The sequence below is a fragment of the Zerene cesonia genome, chromosome 15 (assembly GCF_012273895.1).
Source record: "Zerene cesonia ecotype Mississippi chromosome 15, Zerene_cesonia_1.1, whole genome shotgun sequence".
NCBI lineage: Eukaryota > Metazoa > Arthropoda > Insecta > Lepidoptera > Pieridae > Zerene > Zerene cesonia.
Genome location: NC_052116.1, coordinates 4,144,819 through 4,165,328, shown reverse-complemented (window position 1 = coordinate 4,165,328; position 20,510 = coordinate 4,144,819). Strand labels below are relative to the sequence as shown.

General features: G+C 33.3%; 1 protein-coding gene across 2 annotated transcripts in view; it reads right to left on the bottom strand.

Moving 5' to 3' along the window:
* Positions 1-3,315: 3,315 nt before the first annotated feature.
* Positions 3,316-20,510, bottom strand: part of LOC119832328 — a 34,062-nt gene continuing 16,867 nt past the window's right edge. Inside the window, exons 1-7 of one of the 2 annotated variants that reach the window (XM_038355993.1) lie at positions 17,308-17,432; positions 8,114-8,267; positions 7,753-7,938; positions 6,344-6,567; positions 5,053-5,269; positions 4,362-4,565; positions 3,316-3,848 (exon numbers count right to left, since the gene is read on the bottom strand). In XM_038355993.1, coding sequence (XP_038211921.1) covers positions 3,711-3,848; positions 4,362-4,565; positions 5,053-5,269; positions 6,344-6,567; positions 7,753-7,938; positions 8,114-8,267; positions 17,308-17,312 — 1,128 coding nt within the window. In that variant the 5' untranslated portion in view covers positions 17,313-17,432 and the 3' untranslated portion in view covers positions 3,316-3,710. Of the gene's footprint in view, positions 3,849-4,361; positions 4,566-5,052; positions 5,270-6,343; positions 6,568-7,752; positions 7,939-8,113; positions 8,268-17,307; positions 17,433-20,510 lie in introns of those variants that run through there. The other variant, XM_038355992.1, reaches the window with a different exon arrangement.

Below are 20,510 nucleotides of genomic sequence, written 5' to 3'. Positions count from 1 at the left end.
TAGAATAAAATTACCGAATCGTCCACTACTGCCATCTTGACATTTAAACAAGAAGCGGAGACTTGGAAACATGTACTCTTTCGGTATTGAACGTTCTTGGGCTGCGTTTCAAGTTTGAACCACGAAAACCCATACGCGCGTTATGTTAAATATGGTTCTCTAGATGGCGTTACATTCAATTCTCTAAAACCAGTCTCAATACACACCTGAAAAATTATATAACAACATTGATTTAATCAGTAACATAATACATTTAATACAATACATTTATTGATACAATACAATACTATTATTTTTGTAACCATCGTGTATTTCTCTGAAGATATGTATAACTTCATAGTTATATAAAATAGAAGGACCTCTGATATACACTTCAGCATAAGTCTTAAAAAAAGTAATTCATCAGCAATTGATAAATTAGTGCAATGTGTGTGTGTAATTCTTGGTCTGAACTAACTAGAAAATAAATTTGCTTGTTATTTTATCCTACAATTTCAGTACAAAAACAAAAAAGCGGTCTAATAAATAAATGGGCAGAAAAATTAATGAGCAGAAAGAATGACCAGTGACCTCAAAACTCATGATCCGAGCAAGCGAAGCGAACTAGTCGCGGCGATGGCTATTTTTAACCAAATTTAAAATCACCAATTGTCCTAATTTCATTGTTAAACAGTAGTTCTAAACGAGTACAGCTCATTGTTTATAGCCACCACGCGTGTTTACTGCCCAGGAGTTCCCCAATTAGTTGTGACTGTATATTTATTCCATATTCTTTTATAACTTATTTTTATTTTTTAATACTTTTTTTAACTGTCAAACTTGATAATCAACATGTATGTGTATTATCTGCAAAATTCCGGATAGGATATTTTTTAATATTTCTGTTTATAACGAAATGATTTAATGTCTTAAAAATAAAAAGGACTTTTTTGGAATAATGCTATTTTTTTGTCAAAAAAGGTTTGATCGGAATATTTTCTATGGGGAAAGACGTTAAAAGCTAGCTGTAAGCTTAAAATAAAACACCAAAGCTTGTATATTTGCGCTCTTTAATACAATAAAAATTTTGTACGTATTATAACATAAACAATAAATATTTATTTACAATTTCTATTGCATTATGTACAGTAATTATTTATCTTAACTTGTAGTTGTGCCGATATATCAAACCTTGTACTTTTTACTCAAACATTTTTTAAATAAAAACAAAAGCAATTGGTCCGGCAAAACTATTTTACAACTAGAGTGATTTCATTGATTATTTTGTACTAGATTATTATAATACTGTAAGTTTTGAAGTATTGAGCAAGTAACAACAGATTTTCACAACTCTATGAATACGCATAGCATAGGTTTAAAAGCGATTCAAGAAAACACGTATCTTAATAATATACAACAGTACATTTATTGAGTACACAAGACTCAAAGATAAAATACAATAAAAAAATAATATAATGGTCCATGACATTGTTACATAGACGTACTTTTTAATTACGATGGTGTTTGTGATTATCATAATATAATTAAATTAAAGATTATAATCTTAATATTTGCCATAGTACTCATACAAAAACAATAAACATTTGGAAAGAAAGACATCAAAGTTTAATTACTAAATTACTTATTTTTTCTTTAACATTCATCTCCCTTTTATACGTCTATGTAACTTATTTTGGGGCAATATTGGAACATAATTTGGCTCATCGACTTATAAGTTAGTATAAAAAAGCATATAATATTATTTTGGATGTAAAAATAATAAGCGTAATCTTTAGGAAATTATACCGTTAGTAATACAATAAAATCAATAAAATATAATATATTTTTAAATAGTTTCTTACAACTAAAACAACTTTAAATCAAAAATACCTTCACCATCTTTAGATTTCATAACAGTTCAATGGTAGGATAAATTACATAATTTTTATATTTACATCTCCTTATCGATAATAATTAATTTACTTTACGAAATGTGTTATATTTTAGTCAACACTAATAAGTTTTTACACAATTTTAATTTTATCAAAACTATTGTCGGAATTTTTGAGATTTAAAATGTAAATCCTCTAATTACGACGTAATCAAAATTGCTTATTTCAAATTACGTCCTTGAATAAAAAGTTTTTGATTACAAACCTACTCGAAATAACAATACACTTTATTTTGTATTCACTCCACCCTTTAGATAAATGCTTAAAGATTCCATTGACCTCCACTCGTAAATTATTTCTTTGGCATTCGACGAGAAAAGTAAGTTATTTTATTTCTACCCGAGATCGTTCCTTACTCTAACCTTGGCATCCCTTCTATAAATATGAAATAGAAGAACAAAAAAATGTAACTTTTAAAATGTTTGTAAAATATCAAAGACAAATGCTGACACAATAATGTCTAAAGAGTTTTCTTCTACATGGTAAAAACATAACAAACGACTAATATAAATCAAAATGACGAACTTAAAATGGTTGTGTTTTTATGCGAAAAAGTTAATATCATAATGTGTATTATTTACAATGTCTACCGTAGATTAATATTAAGCAAGACCAAAGATTTCTTACTTATAAAAAGGCAAAACATGTAAATGATTAACATAATCAAAACTGGTAAATTCGAGATAAAAGTAAAAAAAAGGTATATATAGAGATTGTAATATAAATCAACTATAAACAAAATAATAAAATAAAATACCAACCTATAAAAAAAAACCCAAAAAAATTAAATGTTAGTAAAAGGTAGTATTTTATCATGTCATTAAACTCTATAAAATAAAAAAATAATAATAAAAATAAAATAAAAGTACACTTGGTAGGTAAAAAAGAAGATATTAATATAAGTGCTGGCAACATAAATTTCTATCTACATATTTTCGAATCGGACTCATTTATTTGAATACTACGTAAAACCTCAGAATACAAATGGTACAATACATATTTAATAAACATCGATCTGAAATAAATATATCTTCCGCATCTTAGTAAAACAGAGATTTCAGTGACGTAATAAGAAGTATTCCATAATTTAGAAACAAAAGTTCCTATTTAACACTGAACAATACAAAATTTTAACACAATTTTGATCACTCTTAACTTAAAATTAAAAAAACAAAAATAAGGTGTGTGTCCGATTCACACACGGTAGAAGTGAAACTTCAGTAAATCGACAAAAGAATGAGATGAATATATATAAAATATGTAGTATGTATATTTCTGTCTCATTCTTTGCCGGCTTCATTCTATACATTTTTGTATTTGTGTCTCTTACCTGTCGTTTTTCCGTTGCATCAGGTTTGAAATCACAACGATTCTAAAGAAGTTTCACTTCAAAAATTAAATCCAGCAAGACGTACACTCGTCTAAAATTTGTACACAATCTGATATAATACATCTAAAAAGGACTGATATATTTTGTTGACATTCCAGTAAACATCCTTCAAAAATACCTCGAGACGAGTGACATAATCGTAAAACAATCATTCATATATCGTAACTGTGCAGACATCAAATAAACTGATTGATTACACATACAAATACAAAAGACCACAAAGGTACGACACGAAAATCCAAAAAGAAAGCAACAAAAAAAACACATCCAGACCAGAGATAACAAAGCGGATTTACCTACCTGTCTATTAGTGAGACTACGAATAAGAAGGTATCCGGAGTCGTGATATGGTGTGTGGCGGTTCAGGCGGTTCAGGCGGTTCAGGCGGCTCAGGCGGGGCAGGAGCGCGCGAGCAGCTCCCGCTCGGCGGCCACGCGCTGCATCAGGTCGTCGGCCCAGCGGTGCGCCGTGCGGTCCACCGTCGACGGCACCGTCAGGCACTGCATGCCGCCGTACTCGCACGCGATCTGCGCGCCGCACGCCCCGTGTAGTGTGCGCGTGTGTATATATGCACACGCATATATGCACGTTGATGCGTGTGCATATACATATATATATACATATGCGTGCGTGTGTGTCTGACTACATTTCTTACAACTTATCGGCTTGGTTTTAGTGACAATATGAAGTTAAGATTGTATTATTGTCTTTGTAAAAATATTGAACTTCACCTCCTTCGAACAGAACTCGCTGCAGGAGTGAGCTTCCATAAGAAGTTATACGTCAATCTCTATTTTATAATATGTCAGCATTTGCCCGCGGCTTCGCACGCGTTTGAATTGGGAGGATTTTAATAGATGTTATTAAACGCACTCCTTCATCTCTTTATCTATAAAAAAAATTAAAATCCGTTGTGTAATTTTAAAGATTTAAGTATACATAGTTTAGTATACATAGGGTCATAGGGACAAACAGAGAAAGCGACTTTGTTTTATACTATGTATGAAAATATATATATAGCTGCTATACACTCCACTCACTCTATAGTGATGCAGCAGGGCCCGCTCGGTGGGCACCCCCACGGAGCTGGCCCCGGGCGCCAGCTCCCACAGGAAGTGGTTCCCCAGCTCGACCGCGTCGCGCGGCCGCAGCGCGTACTTGCTGCGGTTCTTGAGCGCGTGCGGCGCCGCCCAGCGCCGCGTCTTGCGCGCCGTCACCAGCGGCGCGGGCGCTTCCGCGTCGTCCTACGAGTTTATCAGTGGGAGGTGGGGACGGTTTTACCCGCCTCGTATCGGGTACTAGGGTGGATTTTTATTTTATGTGTATGATTATGGCACTAAAATGAAGTCTACGAATGAATGTCCATATTTAAGTGGAATTTAAAGTAGCATAGTTTAATTTCACTCGTGATAAAAATCACACAAAAATGCATATACAAATTTAAAGTCATAAGCTTTCATATTTTGTAAATGCGACATATGAATGACTAAAAATATTTCTCTTAAATTTAACTCTTTTTATTTTGTATGACTTGACTATGTTTAAAAAAATATTCAAATTAGGCCTTTGTGATTGCAAGCTATTTTTTATTGAAGTTGTTTTAACGAAATGCAATTTAACATATAACTAATGCAGCTACATTATGGCAAATTGAAAAATTTCAATGTACAAATTTTACTTTGACTGTAAAGTATTTAGTATGTTATATGTGATTTGACATAAAACACTGACCTCCCAGCGCAGATAAAAGAACGCATTCCTAAACAAGAAGGCAGATGGCGCTTTCGAGGGCGGGTTGTACGCCGCGCGCAGCGCCGTGAGCAGCGCGACCAGCGTGCGCTCGCGCCGCGGCAGGATCACTTCGTCCACGTCTATCACCAGCAGCCAACCGGCGGTTGACATGGAGCGGTACAGACAATCGTTGAACGCTGCGAACTGGCCCTCTGTCCTATAAGTGAGAAAAGGGAATACGTGTAATAGATGTGTGTAATAATTTTCCGCCTGAGAATGAATTTAACGGTGGTAATAGTGCAGTAATAGTAACTAATTTATATCACTCTCTAGCTTCTTAACCTTATCGAGACAAAAATTACAGCATACAATCGTTCCGTTGCGACGAAGAGTGGTAAATGATAGTGTTTAATGTATCGAATCTATTAGGACGGAGAAAATGTGCAAAAACCATGCTGTCGATTATAGTTTCTGTATGTGTATATTGCTCTCTCTCTCTCTCTCTCTTGACCTGCTTAATACAATATGTCTATCTTCTAACATAAAAATACGTCGCGATGCTTAATGTGCGTTAGAATCGTGAGATATAAAGTGGAATTCTAACCACGCAGCGATACTAATTTCAATCAATCAACTATAATATGATGTGTTTGCAAATAAATTATTTACTTAAAATAATTTGGGTTTAATTTGTATAATAAAGATAACATCCATAAAGAAGCTATAAATTAATGGAAACAGGAAAGTAATTTATTTATTCCACAAAACATATGTGAGATTTAATTATTTGACGTAATAAAAACTTCAAATAGGTACTGTATTATCGTAGTTTTGCTCAGTCATGTATATAGTCTATCCATCGATGCATTAAGATTCACTTTGAATAAACCTTTGGCAGCGTTTCAAACAATGACTATCAATTTTATTTTCGTGTAGAAGTTTGAAAGTTTATTGAATCTATTCAGAATCTTTAATTCGCCTTATTTGTATAACCAACCAACGTTTACCCTACTAGGGTATAAAATTTAGAATTTATTTATGATTTAAAATGCGATATATTTCTATTAACTTTATCGAATATCGAATATTATTAAATCAACATGGTTACAAGGGAATATGGACTGCATCTAAAAATAAATACATAATGTACTCATGCATATGGACCGACGAAATATTTGGCTAAATGAAGAGTTTCAACTTAAACCAAATCCCCATTTTCTGTAATTTCACTTCATATCCTATATACCCAAACATTTACTTCATTCAAACATTTATCAAAGGTCCAGCTCACCTGATTTCAATTTTGGAGACGATAGGCAGTTTCCATGGCAACAGCGTGACCAGGCCTTGTTTCCTATAGTGGTCGAGGAGACAAGCGACCGGCGCGCTCAAAGACTCATTGTACATATAGAAGTGACTAGCTCCAAGGAGACGGTTGAGCTCAAACCATTCCATGAGCCACTCGTCCCGCGAGTACGAGAAGTGGAAAGGTTTGACGCATACGTGAAGGGTTTCCTGGAATTATTATAAGAGGCACTGTTAAATTTTCAAAGAAGCACCTGTGTACGTAAGAATATGATTATCATTGATTTTGTTTGTAACGTCGTATTAAAACTATGTTATTTAAGAAGTAAATAAATGGCCTCTAAGCATTGATAAATTTTCCCAAAACGAAAGTAATTATTTGAAGACGGATTAGTTACATTAATCAATATCAATCAATAAAAGGGAAGAAATTTTTGTCGTCAAATTTGAATATATCCATTCGAAGAAACATATAAATTGATAGCTTATATGAATAACATTCATCTTAGAACGGGTTTTTATTATATATATATATTAATAAATGGAATTTATTGGATACTTTGTGTTTGCAGGGTCTGTCATGTACATGAGTCTTTTAAAAGTATAGGTACCCACTATATCATAAATTATTTCCAGTAGGTGGGGTCACTTATTGAGTGTTATTTAGTATCTAACGATTAGGTTATTACGATAAAATCATCAAATGAGTGCATTAAATACATAATGTATCGCACAACATAATATTATTACAGCTATTAGGGGACGTTAGCGCTCATTGTGGAACTAATTTAAATTAGCGGTTGTACCGTACGTATAATGGGGACTCTAACAAACAAATTCCGGTGTTTAATGACAATACTACATTATCTGTAATCTCGTTAACCAACGCCACTTTGTAAAGTATTATTGTTTAATTCCGCATTCTAGAAAGTACGACCGTAATTTATACCACAGGATAAAAACAGCTCGACCATAAATTATCGCAATTAATTTGGCCTCTGTGCCCGGAATTTTAAAAATAAAACAGATTAAATTTTTCATCTTTCTAATAAACGAGAAACTAAACAGGCTTTTACAACCTAAACTAGAATTGTATGCCTTAAGTCTTAATATATCCCTGTTTAAAATTATTCGTAAAGCAGCTATTCATACGAATGACGATGAAATGCTCTGAATAGGTACGTACGTCTAATTGGACAGCCTTTTCTTCCGTTAAAAGAAACGTATCCTTATTGTAATACAGATAGAAGAGCATTTCTATTCAGAAACGCTTATTCTTTTAATAATTTGTGACCGTATTACGCCTCAGTAGCACTAAACCACATCGCGATATACACAACAACATCAAGATCTAACTGCAGTTGCAATTATCGCTGTTAGCAATTAATTATTCACCTCGATGCCGCTCCTTGGCTCCGTGTCGAGCACCGTTAACAGGTTAGTGGGCGCACGGTTGGGCGACACGGCCGCCACTACCGATATAGATGCACCCACAGTCTCCTGGGGTTTCACCCCCGTATCACGTAGTAAACAGAGGACGTACGTGGCGCTGTATTTCAAATTCCAGTTCTCGCGGATTGGCTGAAAAATAAAAGAGTTTCCGTCGCAATATTTACAGGGTTATTTTATACTGGTATGCGAATGTTTGTAGGCAATCTAACATAATATGAAATTTACCTTACTTTACTATTAAATTTACTTAATTACCTTACTGTTACAATATTAAAATACAAAATAAAGAGACAGACATAGGTACCTTGACTCTAGCTTTAAGCGTGAGTGTGCGGTTGTCTGGCAGCCAGATGCGGCACACGACAGCGTCCGCGCCGCGGGTTTTCGTTGCGGCAATGACACGGATCGCTGCCACCGTCCGCCTTTCCACATAGGCCGAATACACGTAAAATCTAAACCTGAAACCAAATTATTAAGTAGGCATTATTTTCGAAAGAGCATTATATATATTTCTTTTCCATGAAACATGGAATGGGGATGCGAAAAATCCTGCACTTGTAATCTGCACTGCAAAAAAAATACAAATTGCATGTATTTTACTCGTAATTTTTATACGAATCTTTGGCCTATTCGTTCATTTGGCCAAGGAAATGAATATTATGAAGTTTATGTAAACTATTACGTAGATGTTTTATAATCTAGTATTAAATCTATTAAAATCTAGATAGTATAAATAAAATAGATCAGATCCTCCAATAAACCCGACACTGTCGGTTGTTCATGTGCGTACATTCAAAAGCATTAGGTATAATGTAAATGATATTCGTAATATAAAGTATCTAAAATGTTACATTAAAAAATGTAACCAGGGCGGAGATGCAAAATATCAACTGAAGAATGAACCCAATATCCATTGTACCGAGTATTGCTGTCGGAGACCATGTCTTCACAGCACATAACTATAAGACGCAAATAGAAACGGAAAAGCAAATATACGATATAACATAGACGCCAGTTCTGTCATCGCCTGTCCTATCTTATCCTATATACGATAGGATAATTTCATGGCTGAACTACTTTCTATTCGGAAATGACAGTCCTAGAAGAGCGATCAGAAGGAAATGGAAAACACGACGTTCACAACAAGACGGGGAAGGAAATTGTTCTTTACAACTTGAAATGAACTTCAGAATACGGCTAAAAACATGAGCATTGAAAGTTGCCAGACATAACAAAAAACTTTCATATATCCAGCAATCATTCTTACTTATTGTCGGCATCTTTTCATTCGGGTCAAGCACGCACTTGAGTAAATTATAACGTAGTATGGAGTAAATGTATTATTATGGCTTATTGTGCGACTTTATCTAGTATTTTCGTACAATAATGCTATAATTTGTTTGATGGGCTTCATATTTTTAGTATCAGTTTGTTTTCAACGATTAAAAAGACGCACTTGGTTTTGCTCCTATTTTACAAATAATGCAAATGATGGTTATAGTTTATTCCTATCATGAGAATTTTTCAAATCGGACCAGCAGTTCCTGAGATTAGTACGTTTAAACCAACAAGCAAACAAACTCTTCAGCTTTATAACATTAGTATCAATTAATCAACTTCGCTTCAAATAAATTTAATCTTTGCCTGATGTTTTCGTACTTTCTCTTAGAAAATTATATATATACGATATAGATTTCAGATTGTAGTTTTCAGATTTTTACATAGGAAATACTTAGCGTAAGGAAAATTTTGTAATATCATAATTTAGTGAATTCAACATACCTACTATTTAATAGCAAGAGCTAACACGCGTCTTTTAGTGTAAATAATGAAATTTAAATACTGAATATTTTCGCTTTGATCCAGGCACTTTGTCATTTATATTCCAAATTTGTATTGTATTTGCGAAACGTTTGGACGTAAAATCACCGTATCACCGTATGGTGATATTTTATATTAGAACGTACAATTGTTAAAATTAACAATCCTACGAGAAGATGTTGTTATATCTACTATCATATCACACATTACGATAAACAATATATTAATATCCTGGCTTATGGCTCGCTTAAAAAAAAAACTTATATGTAGTTGATACTATAGTTAAAACAATGAGAGGCTGGGCAATGGACATCTCAGATTCAACATCTGGTCTTTTTACAGAAGATTATTAACAAAGTTTGCGAACGTGTCACTCATTATTGTAAAAACAACAGTCTCAGTTGTTGTCATTAATAATAATAATAATATACAGCATCAAGCTATCCTGAAGATTAAATCTCACAAAGATTATAATGAATGTTAAAATCTGCGTGTGTACTTTTTGCGTTTATGAAATTATAAAAATGAGTTTGTTTCATCACGACTTACATTTACAGTAAAAGTTATTTATATATGTGTTAAAATGTATAAAAAGAACCTATGTCTGTTGCAATTTAAATTCTGAAATTGCTAGCAAAAAGCTAGCCTCCGGTTTTACAGTCACGACACTCGACAGTGTGTTAACTATCTACTAATACATTGTTATATACATATTATTGTTTACTGATGCAAAAATTGTTTTAACACAAGTTAACATTTCATATAGGTATTTATTTCTATTGTATAGCTTTAATCTATTAATATAATAAGAAAACAATAATTTCCATAGATTAATATTGCAATAATAGTTATTATTAACCGGTTTACCAAAAATAAAAAGGTGTAGGTTAAATTTATACAATATTGTAATCATTGAAATAATGTTTGGTATTGGTTGTGATGGTTCTTAATCATCTCAATAGATGGCGTGGGGTGCCCCTTAGGCACATGAAACCGAAAGAGTAGAAGAAATTCGATTACTGTGGCAGGATCACGGGTGGCCGAGAGGCTAGGCGTTGCTACGGTTAGGCAAGATACGCAGGTTCGAATCCTGCCTCGTGATCAAATTTTTTCTATTCTTTCAAAATTTCTCAAGGTGTAGGTTCTTTGTTCATTTTCTATGTTCGTCTGTATTCCTTTTTGTGTACGATTGGCAGGCAATTGTGAACAGATTTTTTTACGGAATCAGCACCAGACCGCATACAACAGGTACAGAATATAAAAATAATTATTTTATTGCTAAATAGCAGAAACGTATAATCTACATTTTTACATAGGTATATTATGCTCCACATTATATCTATGTAAAAACAGACTTTACAACTCTTGTATCATGATTTTTATGAATGTTTATGAATTTCCATACAACGTACACCAAAAAAATCACATAGAGGTTTTTTTAAACATACATCATTTCGTACTACAACGTACCTATATTAGTTCGACATGCCATGTCATAGATAGCTGCCATATCATCTCACAAAATGTGACAATATCGAATTCGAGGCACTTATCGTATATTACAGGATTTACTTCAACCCGCCCGTCCTCGTTTTCAGTAAACAAATTTACATAATGCGTATTTAATATGACAAAGGCTGTTCAATTCCGAGGCACGTGGCCCTTCGAGTAATTTCATAAAGAGACTCAACTGTATTTAGTTACGTTTTAGGTTTCTGTTCTATTGGAATGAGCGAAGTAAAACTTTATAATTAAAGTTGTAGGTAAGTCGGGGAGCGCCACGAGGGAATCCATTTTAAATTGGCCTCACTAATTCCGTTTAATTAGGTGGTACAATAGCGATTTTAATTCGTTTTCTCAAAAAGTCGTTAAAAAAATTAATTTATTCATATGGAATATTTATAAGATACAAAGGTGAATTTACATCGCCTACAACTTTGAAATACACATTTGTGTCAAATTAATTTCATCTCAACAACGTATGCATTAAGAAATACTAATATAACTAGAAGTAGAATGGCTCACAAACTTGAAACATGTTTTCTATGTGTATGCATTTCATTTAGATTTAAATTTATTATTCACCTAACTGCAAAACTCTATTAATAGGACGGTGTAGTGCTTGTCCTTTACTTCAAGCACGTAATATAAAAACTATACGAATAGTCTAAACTAGCTGTTGCTCGCGGCATCGCTCGCGTGGTTATCGAAAATAACCATTTGTCGAAAGTAACCATACATGTCACATTTTTACTCTTTTGAAATACATAAATTTCGGAGTAATTCAAATGTACATCATTAGGGATCTTCCCATGGGATGAGATGTTTCACCGCGGTAAAAATAACCTATGGCACTCTCTGCTTATTAAGCTATCTCCAGCCATAAAACTCATATGATAAAATTGTTTCGTTGCGATGTGAAGAAAGACAAAAAAAAATACTTTCATATTTATAATATACTAGCTGTTCGCCCCGGCTTCACCCGTGGTATATATATATGTCACTCAGTAAAGTTTTCCTGTGGTTTTTGCGTGAAAACGTTACAAATACAAAAACACAAAACAACAAAAGTTTCCTCTTTATAATATCGGTGTAGTAGTATGGAAAGGATTTAATCAACTACTGTGTACATGTAACATCTGCGTAGTTGAGTCGTTAGTTTGTAGAACAGTAAATAATATTAAAGCTGCGTACATAAGTGGTTGGACAGCGACGGTACTCAACTGTGTTTGTTAATCGTAAACAGACTAGTCGCATTATAACTGAAGCTCTTGTTAGCTGCCTACTATAAATCCTAGTACAACATAGCAACTGTATTTTGACATCAGTTGTTAAAATAATTAACAACTTATTAATAATCGAACGTAGATACCGAATTTTAACTTTATTGGTAACTATAAAAATTTAATTAAAATTACAATAGATTACATTTACACTTACTTACATTTATTTTTATTTATTATTTTCAGTTAAACTCAAACACCATCAACTTATTATCATCTTAACAAATGTTCAAGGCAACAACTAAGATAACTGAAACATATATTATATTAGTAAGAATTTATAATATTAGTAAGGGTGTTAATGTTTAAAAAAAGACTTACACACGCGACATTTAACTAGGTTACATCTCTCTGTCAGATTATATCTGATTGCGGTCCGCCCCGGCTTCGCCCGTGGTACATAAAAAGCCTTCCTCAATAAATGGGCTATCTTACTCTGAAATAATTTTTCAAATCGGACCAGTAGTTCCTGAGTTTTGTGCGTTCAAACAAGCAAACAAGCACTTCAGTTTTACAATATTAGTATAGTTGAAAAAATAAATAGTAATTAACGCTGAATTTAAAGTTAGTGTCCTTGCAAGTGTGGAAAACAGCTTTACAAGTCCTTATGCTTCGTCATAGCGCAACATTTTATCGATTATGGAAGAGAATTAATTAATGTTCATTTGGATTTAGTTATATGGGTGCTAATGTATTTTATTAGAAATAACCAAACCATGTAGGTGTAAGTTTCCAAATATTTAGAATATTTCAGCCAATTTTGTAAAAACATTCTCCTTGTTATTCTTATGTTATCTTCATATACGAATATACAAATATACTTACAGGTACACGGTGTAAATATGTTGTACGTGATACATATACGTTTCTTAAACAACAAACATAAAATTTTGGAATGCCTTTTTTTCATTACTTTGTTCAAAAAAATATCCCAATACAGGAGTTCAGGGAGTAGCGGCAGCGCGAATTTTCTTGGAATTTGAATTTCTTCATGTCTCAAAAATTATACATAACATGAATTCGCAATAATGATGTCTTACGTACATGGATTTGGGTCGTAAGTAACTTTTTTTCTCAAAGAGAATTTTAAACAAAAGTACCCCGCTGCCTGGCCTGAAAGAAGTCGAGGGCTCACAAGGTTACATGCCTTAGGTTTGCCAGTTTTGACCTAAAAACTTCGATAACACTAAATTATTTGACGGCTCAAAATAAATCTTTTTAACGTGTTTGTAAGCGGGCTATGAACATGCCCAAATTATTATTGAGTTCGTAAAAAATATCTAGAAATAATATAGAAAGTAAAAAACAAGTACAATTAACAAACAAGTCCTGTGTCCTCTAGTGGGGTATGGAGCAGATACACCATACATACCCTTTCATTATAGAAAGTAGACCGTACACTATTTTTAACGTGTAAAAGACTCGTCTACCTAATATTATTAAAAGGTTCAAATAAACAATAACAAGGATTTATCATCCCTACAAAACGCGTATAATACGTATTAAAAATATCTCATCCGTTTTAAAAGATGTAAGTAAGTGAAGTCCCGTGTCCCCTACTGGGGTATGGGGCAGATGATATACATCTGTTTCACTGATCGATTTTCTTTATGGACAAGTAGGTGATCAGCCTTCTGTGTCCTGCCAGACCGAGACATTTTTTTTTTTATTGTCCCCACCGGGAATCGAACCCAGGACCTCTCAGTTCTACGCTCACGCGTTTACCACTGTACCAAGGATGCGGTCTTTTAAAAGATGTACCAATGTATAAATCAAGAAAGGATATAAATATATGATGTTATGGTCTCCCATCAATCTTTTTGACGATATTTATATTGTCATTAAGAAAAGCAAATCGATGTCAACTGCTCGTTCTTTTTTCTAACCACATTTCGGTTTATTGGAGAATATTGTTTTGCAGTTTGTACAGGAGCCTGAAATTATCGTTTTTTTGTCGTAATGATCTCCATTTAAACGTTTACATCTGAAAAATTCGTGGAACGTTTAATTAAATGCTTGTTAAGGGTACTGCCAAAACATTTTTTATGTTGAGTGTGAGCAACCGAAATTGCGTAATGATTCTTTTTGTTTGATATTTTTTTGATCATACATTGACAGTACATTTTTAAATCAAATAAATATCGTAGTAGTTAAGTGAATAAGTAGTATGTTAGATTGTATTTTGAACGGTATATTACGGAGGTGTGTATCTAAACAAACCGTCTGTTAAAATATTTTAAGAAAACCCATAGATAATGATATTATATTTCGGGCTCTAAATTAAACAATAACCGTAAATATGGAGGAGCCACTTGTCAGGCATTCGTAGTGGGCTTATCCCAGATTAAATTCAGATTGCAAATTATTTTATTATAGATTGGAAGGCAAACAAGCGTTCGCAGAAATTGATTATAAATGCCTCGTTGGTCATAACAATTGTAAAGTAAGTTTCGAACGATTAAATTATATTTCGATTATACTAGTAGATACGAGGGTGAGAATCTATATGACTTTGGTGGCCTATTTGAGTTAATACAACGTACAATGCAAAAAAAATCCTAAATAATTGTAAATTTATTTATTAAAATTTCACATATTTTTTTTTTCTTTTAAACACATTTGCGTCGCCTATTTATTGAATGATTCTAATGTCACAGTTTTTAAAATACTTAATCTTTATAATAATCACTACCATTTGAACAACGTCAGATGTCTGCGTTCGTAAATCCCAAAATACCTAATGAACTTTATAAAAGACTCTCAAATAATATACCGGAGTAAGGATCGAGCGTATACTTGTAATCATATCACCGTTTATTTCACATGAGACTACATTCTCCACAGCACAGCTGCTAAGTACGAACTCGTGTTATCACTAAGAAATGCCGAGCGAACCTTTAGGGAAATCGAAAGCAATATTGTATACAATATTCGGAAATTTCCTTATTTTACCAGGGTTATGGTGGAGTAAATATCAAGTCTATTATTATTATTCTTTTATCTATTTTCGTCCTTTATTTAACCATATCAAAGTTAAAGAATTTACCTATATCCCACTGCTTTTATACATTGTCGGTACTCGGTAGATGGAACGCTAGGAAATTAGCCTTTTTTGGCAGGAAAACAAATTTTGCAGGGTGAAACTAAAAACGAAATGAAAAAATGAGCGCGGCTGTTCCGCGTTACTTTGATGTGCACGCAAGCAAAGATAAAATAAAAACATAGGCAGAAGTATGAAAAAAATTGGATTTATATACACACCAATAAGTGTGTACATATTTAGCTAATTTGGACAACTAATATCCATTAACCATACGATACTCAACCACTTCAGTAGAGACAAAGTGAATATAAATTTCGTTTGTCATGACATGATACAGGTTTACATGAATTTTTAAGATTTCATCAATTGCAATGACAAGGAATACATACGATAATATCGAATTTAAGAGTATTTCAATGTCATATCGAAGTCTTTTACTTAACTTAGGTGCCTACTGCTTTGTTCCATCAAACTTATTTATATACTCTACGATAATATTGCTTTATAAGTTAAGACATTTTAATGAACCATAATTACCATCTGTAATATAGGTAATTTTCTAAATGAAATACATTGTCGCACACTAAAAATGAAGTTGTATTAACCAAAAAAAAGGTCATGTCGTTAGTTATAATATTATAAAGTTACGAAGTATTTCCATTATATTCAGGCTAGAAAGTAGCGGTGTTCTCCAATGCTCCTCCGCCTTGTATGATCGTATCATTTGTTCATCATACATATGAAGAATAATATGGCAGAGTGTATTCTTGTGTAAGTTTTTACATGAGTGTATCTATATGCGTTACGAAATTAAGGACTTCACATTAAAATTAAATGATATTATCTTATATATAGATATTTGTCTCGATTTATAAGTGATTATTGATCCAATTATTGGTTTAAATGAACTGAATAGGTTCTATAAGATCGTTGTAATGCATTTTATTATTTAATTTTTTTTTAACAATTGTCAATTAGGGCAGTGACCGTTTACAATTCGGAAGAATTCTAGGGAGTTAGTTGGCTAGGACGTTCGTTACCTTGGACGTTAGAACGTGAACCTAGGATAAAGTGCGGAATATACACATCAACGTACAAGCGTAACAATTCGTCTTTGTATGTTATAGAGAGTAAATTGGTGGTTCGTCGGATGGCAAGCCATTACCGCCCACGATTCGCAACATTCGAAGAGATAGAGCCCTCTGCAAATGCATTGCCCGCTTTAAAGGGATAAGGAAAGGCTTAACGACAGGAATAAATGGATGAAAAGAGCACATGCCCTTGGCCCCCTACAAATCGCACGAAACCCAGTAGCTCTTACGTGGAATTGTTCCACGCTGATCTGCTGTGAGGATGTGGTGCCTTCCCCGGTGCGAGCCATTTCGTACTAAAGCGTGCAAAACTTCCACAATAAAATCGTGCGTTCCACATTCCATTCGCGCATGAGTATTTATCTTTCTATTTGAATTAAAAAACTGACGTAGAATTCACGACTTTTGCCCTTTCTAGTTTTTCACCTATTTAAGTCTTAATAAAAAAAAAACTTAATGACGTAAAAATAAGATGTAGTCCTTTTTGAGTACAAATATGTTAAATTACTTGAGATTAAAGTAACATGAAAGTTAATTATCTTAGTAGGCTGATCACATAATATGTCCGAAAAAAAAAAATCAATCAGTGAAGATGTACGCATTAGTCCCATACCCCACAAGGGTAGACATGACTTCAGAATATTAAAAAAAAAAATGTTATTATATTTATAATAATTTTACTTCAAACTGTATTTAACGTAACATAAAACGGTTAATATACGATTAACGATCGATTCAAAATGAACATATTAGTACCTACTTCATAAAACTCTGTCCAACAACTCAAAAACACACGGCTTTAACTAGCAGTTTCATAGGTGGAAACACTCGAGCTTATAAGCCTGAATTAAAACTCCGCTATGGCTCAGAGAGCAAACGCACTCGATAAAAACTCGACAATATACTAATAGCTGAACGTGCAAGCACCAAACTACTGAAATCAATATCGAGGTTGCGGTTTTATAAAAAAAAAGATTTATCGCTGTGCGGCGGGATGGCCATCAATCTCACGTGACGAGATGTATTTATTTGAAAAATATTGGAGTCTCGGGCAATTCCAGGCGCATTCATTACGGCGAGGGCAACACAATATCTCGTCAACAGTAACGTTCGTACCTTAAGTTAAATGCAAATTCCGAGACACTAATTAAATTCCATCGAGCCAGCAAATATCATCCATTAAAGACGCCGCCGTCTTCCTCTAGTACACTCGATGTACCATATGCAATTATGCATGGTAAATAATTTTATTCAGCGGCATTATGCATACTACGGTGCTGTTGGGCACTTTACATATCATAAAACGGGAAAGGGTCAAAAGTGTGCACTAACAAAAGAATTTTTACACGAAAATCTTTTTTATACTTGTTTTCCTACTTTTATAATAGAAGGCCCAAAAGATACGTAAACTACAGTATGCGCATAGTCAACATAATATACATAAGTCCCGCGTGTGGAGAACTATGCTCAATGTTATTATTTTGTGTTCATGTTTGTAAGGTTTTCACACAAAAACTACTAGACCGATTTCAAAAATTCTTACGCCATAAGGAAGCTTGTTAGTTATCATTAGTTTCCAAGGAATATAGTCTTATGAATATACTATATAGCATATTGTACAAGAAGCAAAGATTCTACTATAACATAGCATCCCATTCAATCCAGAGTGCGGTGTGCTCACAACACAAACCATAATAAACATACAAGTTTTAATCCGCGACCGAAATATATCTTTGTGTAGTCTGAGATGAAACACGCCCATTCTTTTTGACTACAACAAAAGCAGCATCATCGCGAGTCGCGACGATGTGAAGGTAGCGCCGCTATCAAATATGTAAGCCGAGCGCTATTATGATACACTTGCATAAATATTAACAAGCGTCGCATTTATGTCAACATGTACAAACAGAACTTTACGATTCAAAAGAATAAGAAACGTTATTGTTTCAATCTTGTTTATTATTCACCAATTTGTTTTATTTTCGTACATTGGGAAGCTACTTATTTTGTCTCATACATACATATTATAACATTGCGACACCTTACTGTGCCAATGGATGACATTTTATCTTTCCCTTGAGAAATTTAGCTCGAAAATCCCGCAAATTAATATTACGGATACGCAATTCCTCCGTCGTTTATCAGTGACTCGCCGTATCAATTCTCTAAAAAATATAATAAACAGTTCTTCATTATAAAGTTACAAATACAAGTAAATTTTACCAGTACGAACCTCTGTTTATAATTGTGTTCTGTTCTGTTCTGTTTTGTGAAACCATTAGTAGAAACTTAATTTAGGTATTAGGTTCCTTCTTTGTATCTTTGTTCCCACTGAATTGTTATTATTATTTTTTTATTTAAAGCCTAATACCTTAATCTAATAGGTTTATCATCTAATACGTGTACAGGAGTGTATAATATAAACACGAGATGAGCGTATGTAGCGCAGTTAGGTATAATATTATTAGGCACTAACGTTCCGCCCGCGGCTTCGCTCGCAAAGTCCATGAAAAAGTAAAGGAAAAGACCGTAATAGACAGTCCCGAAGTTTTCCCTTTTGGATTGTGCTCTTGGCTCGGGAATATAATTCCCAATATAATAATTAGGTTGTCATTTGTCGAGTGACAACTTTAGCCGTACTAAAATTCATCCAAATCGATTCGGTAGTTCGTGAAGAAAAGACAGACAGGACTGAGTGTGACAGAGTTACTATCGCAATTTATAATATAAGCAGGCATTCATTGGTTATCTTATATTGACTTGGCACTTTTAACTATTATGATGATTAGTATTTCACTAAAAAGAATTTTATTAATTTTTTTTTGTATATTTTATGAACATATTATGTCGATGTACAATTGAATTCCCATTTAAAGTAAACATAGAATAAAATGAAAGTACCAAGATCGTCATTTTTATAAACAGAAATAAATGAAGTACTACAACTGTTGAAGTCTTTTCACTTGAACATAGCAACATGCTGGTTGCAAATTTTATTGCTCAGGAAGAGAGTCCCCGTATAATGAATGTTTTTTATGACTAAAACCACGACATAAAACCTTTTACGACTGAAATTCTTTTGAAATAAACACTTTAAGAGTTATTCTGTTCAGAAACAACCTATTCGATTATATTGTTTATTAGAAAAATATATATCCTTTTTTTCTTTTTGCGACGATATCAAAAATAGAATCAAAATATACAGCCTAATTGTTACGATACGAATCGTAAAATAAACAAATCTAATGTAGACATACGACTATAATTAAGTTTAATAAAAAGAAACCATTCCCATTTCATTTCATTGAAACAATACAATTTCCGAAGAATGTCAGTGCATGTCGAAGCACTTAGTTAAAAGCTTTATCAGCCTTGAAGTACATACCTACATTTATATGTGTATAAAATCGATTGATTGATTGACTATTTACACATCATCGACATTTTCGCATGTAACCTACTTTGAGGCTTATTAAAAATGCAACAAATGTTCGACTTCTGCAATATGATGTTTGCAGTTTGATCAGATGCCGGACGTTTCATAATTCCGAGAGGAATTCAGATGCATTTTCAACGAGGATGGAACCCAATTCGAATGCAATTGCAGCGTCAATCGTACTTTTATTCCATTTTATTAACGTGACAGATCGCAAAACCCAGCAAGATATGAATTTCAGCTTTTATATTTAATTTTTTGGACTCGCTCAGCTTTTTGTTTTGTCTGAATCCTCTAGAACGCATTTATATTCACATAATTTGTTTCTGTGATTGCTTTTTAAAATGAGTTATGTCTGTTTATACACAATGATTTGAAATTGAGAACGAATAATTTAATTTCCAATGAAATGAACTTTCATCGAGATAAATTTGTATATTTATTGATCTATGTTTTACCATAATTTGTTGTTGGTATCCCATCCATGTGTACATTGAAATTATAGTTCAACAAAACATAACCCGTAT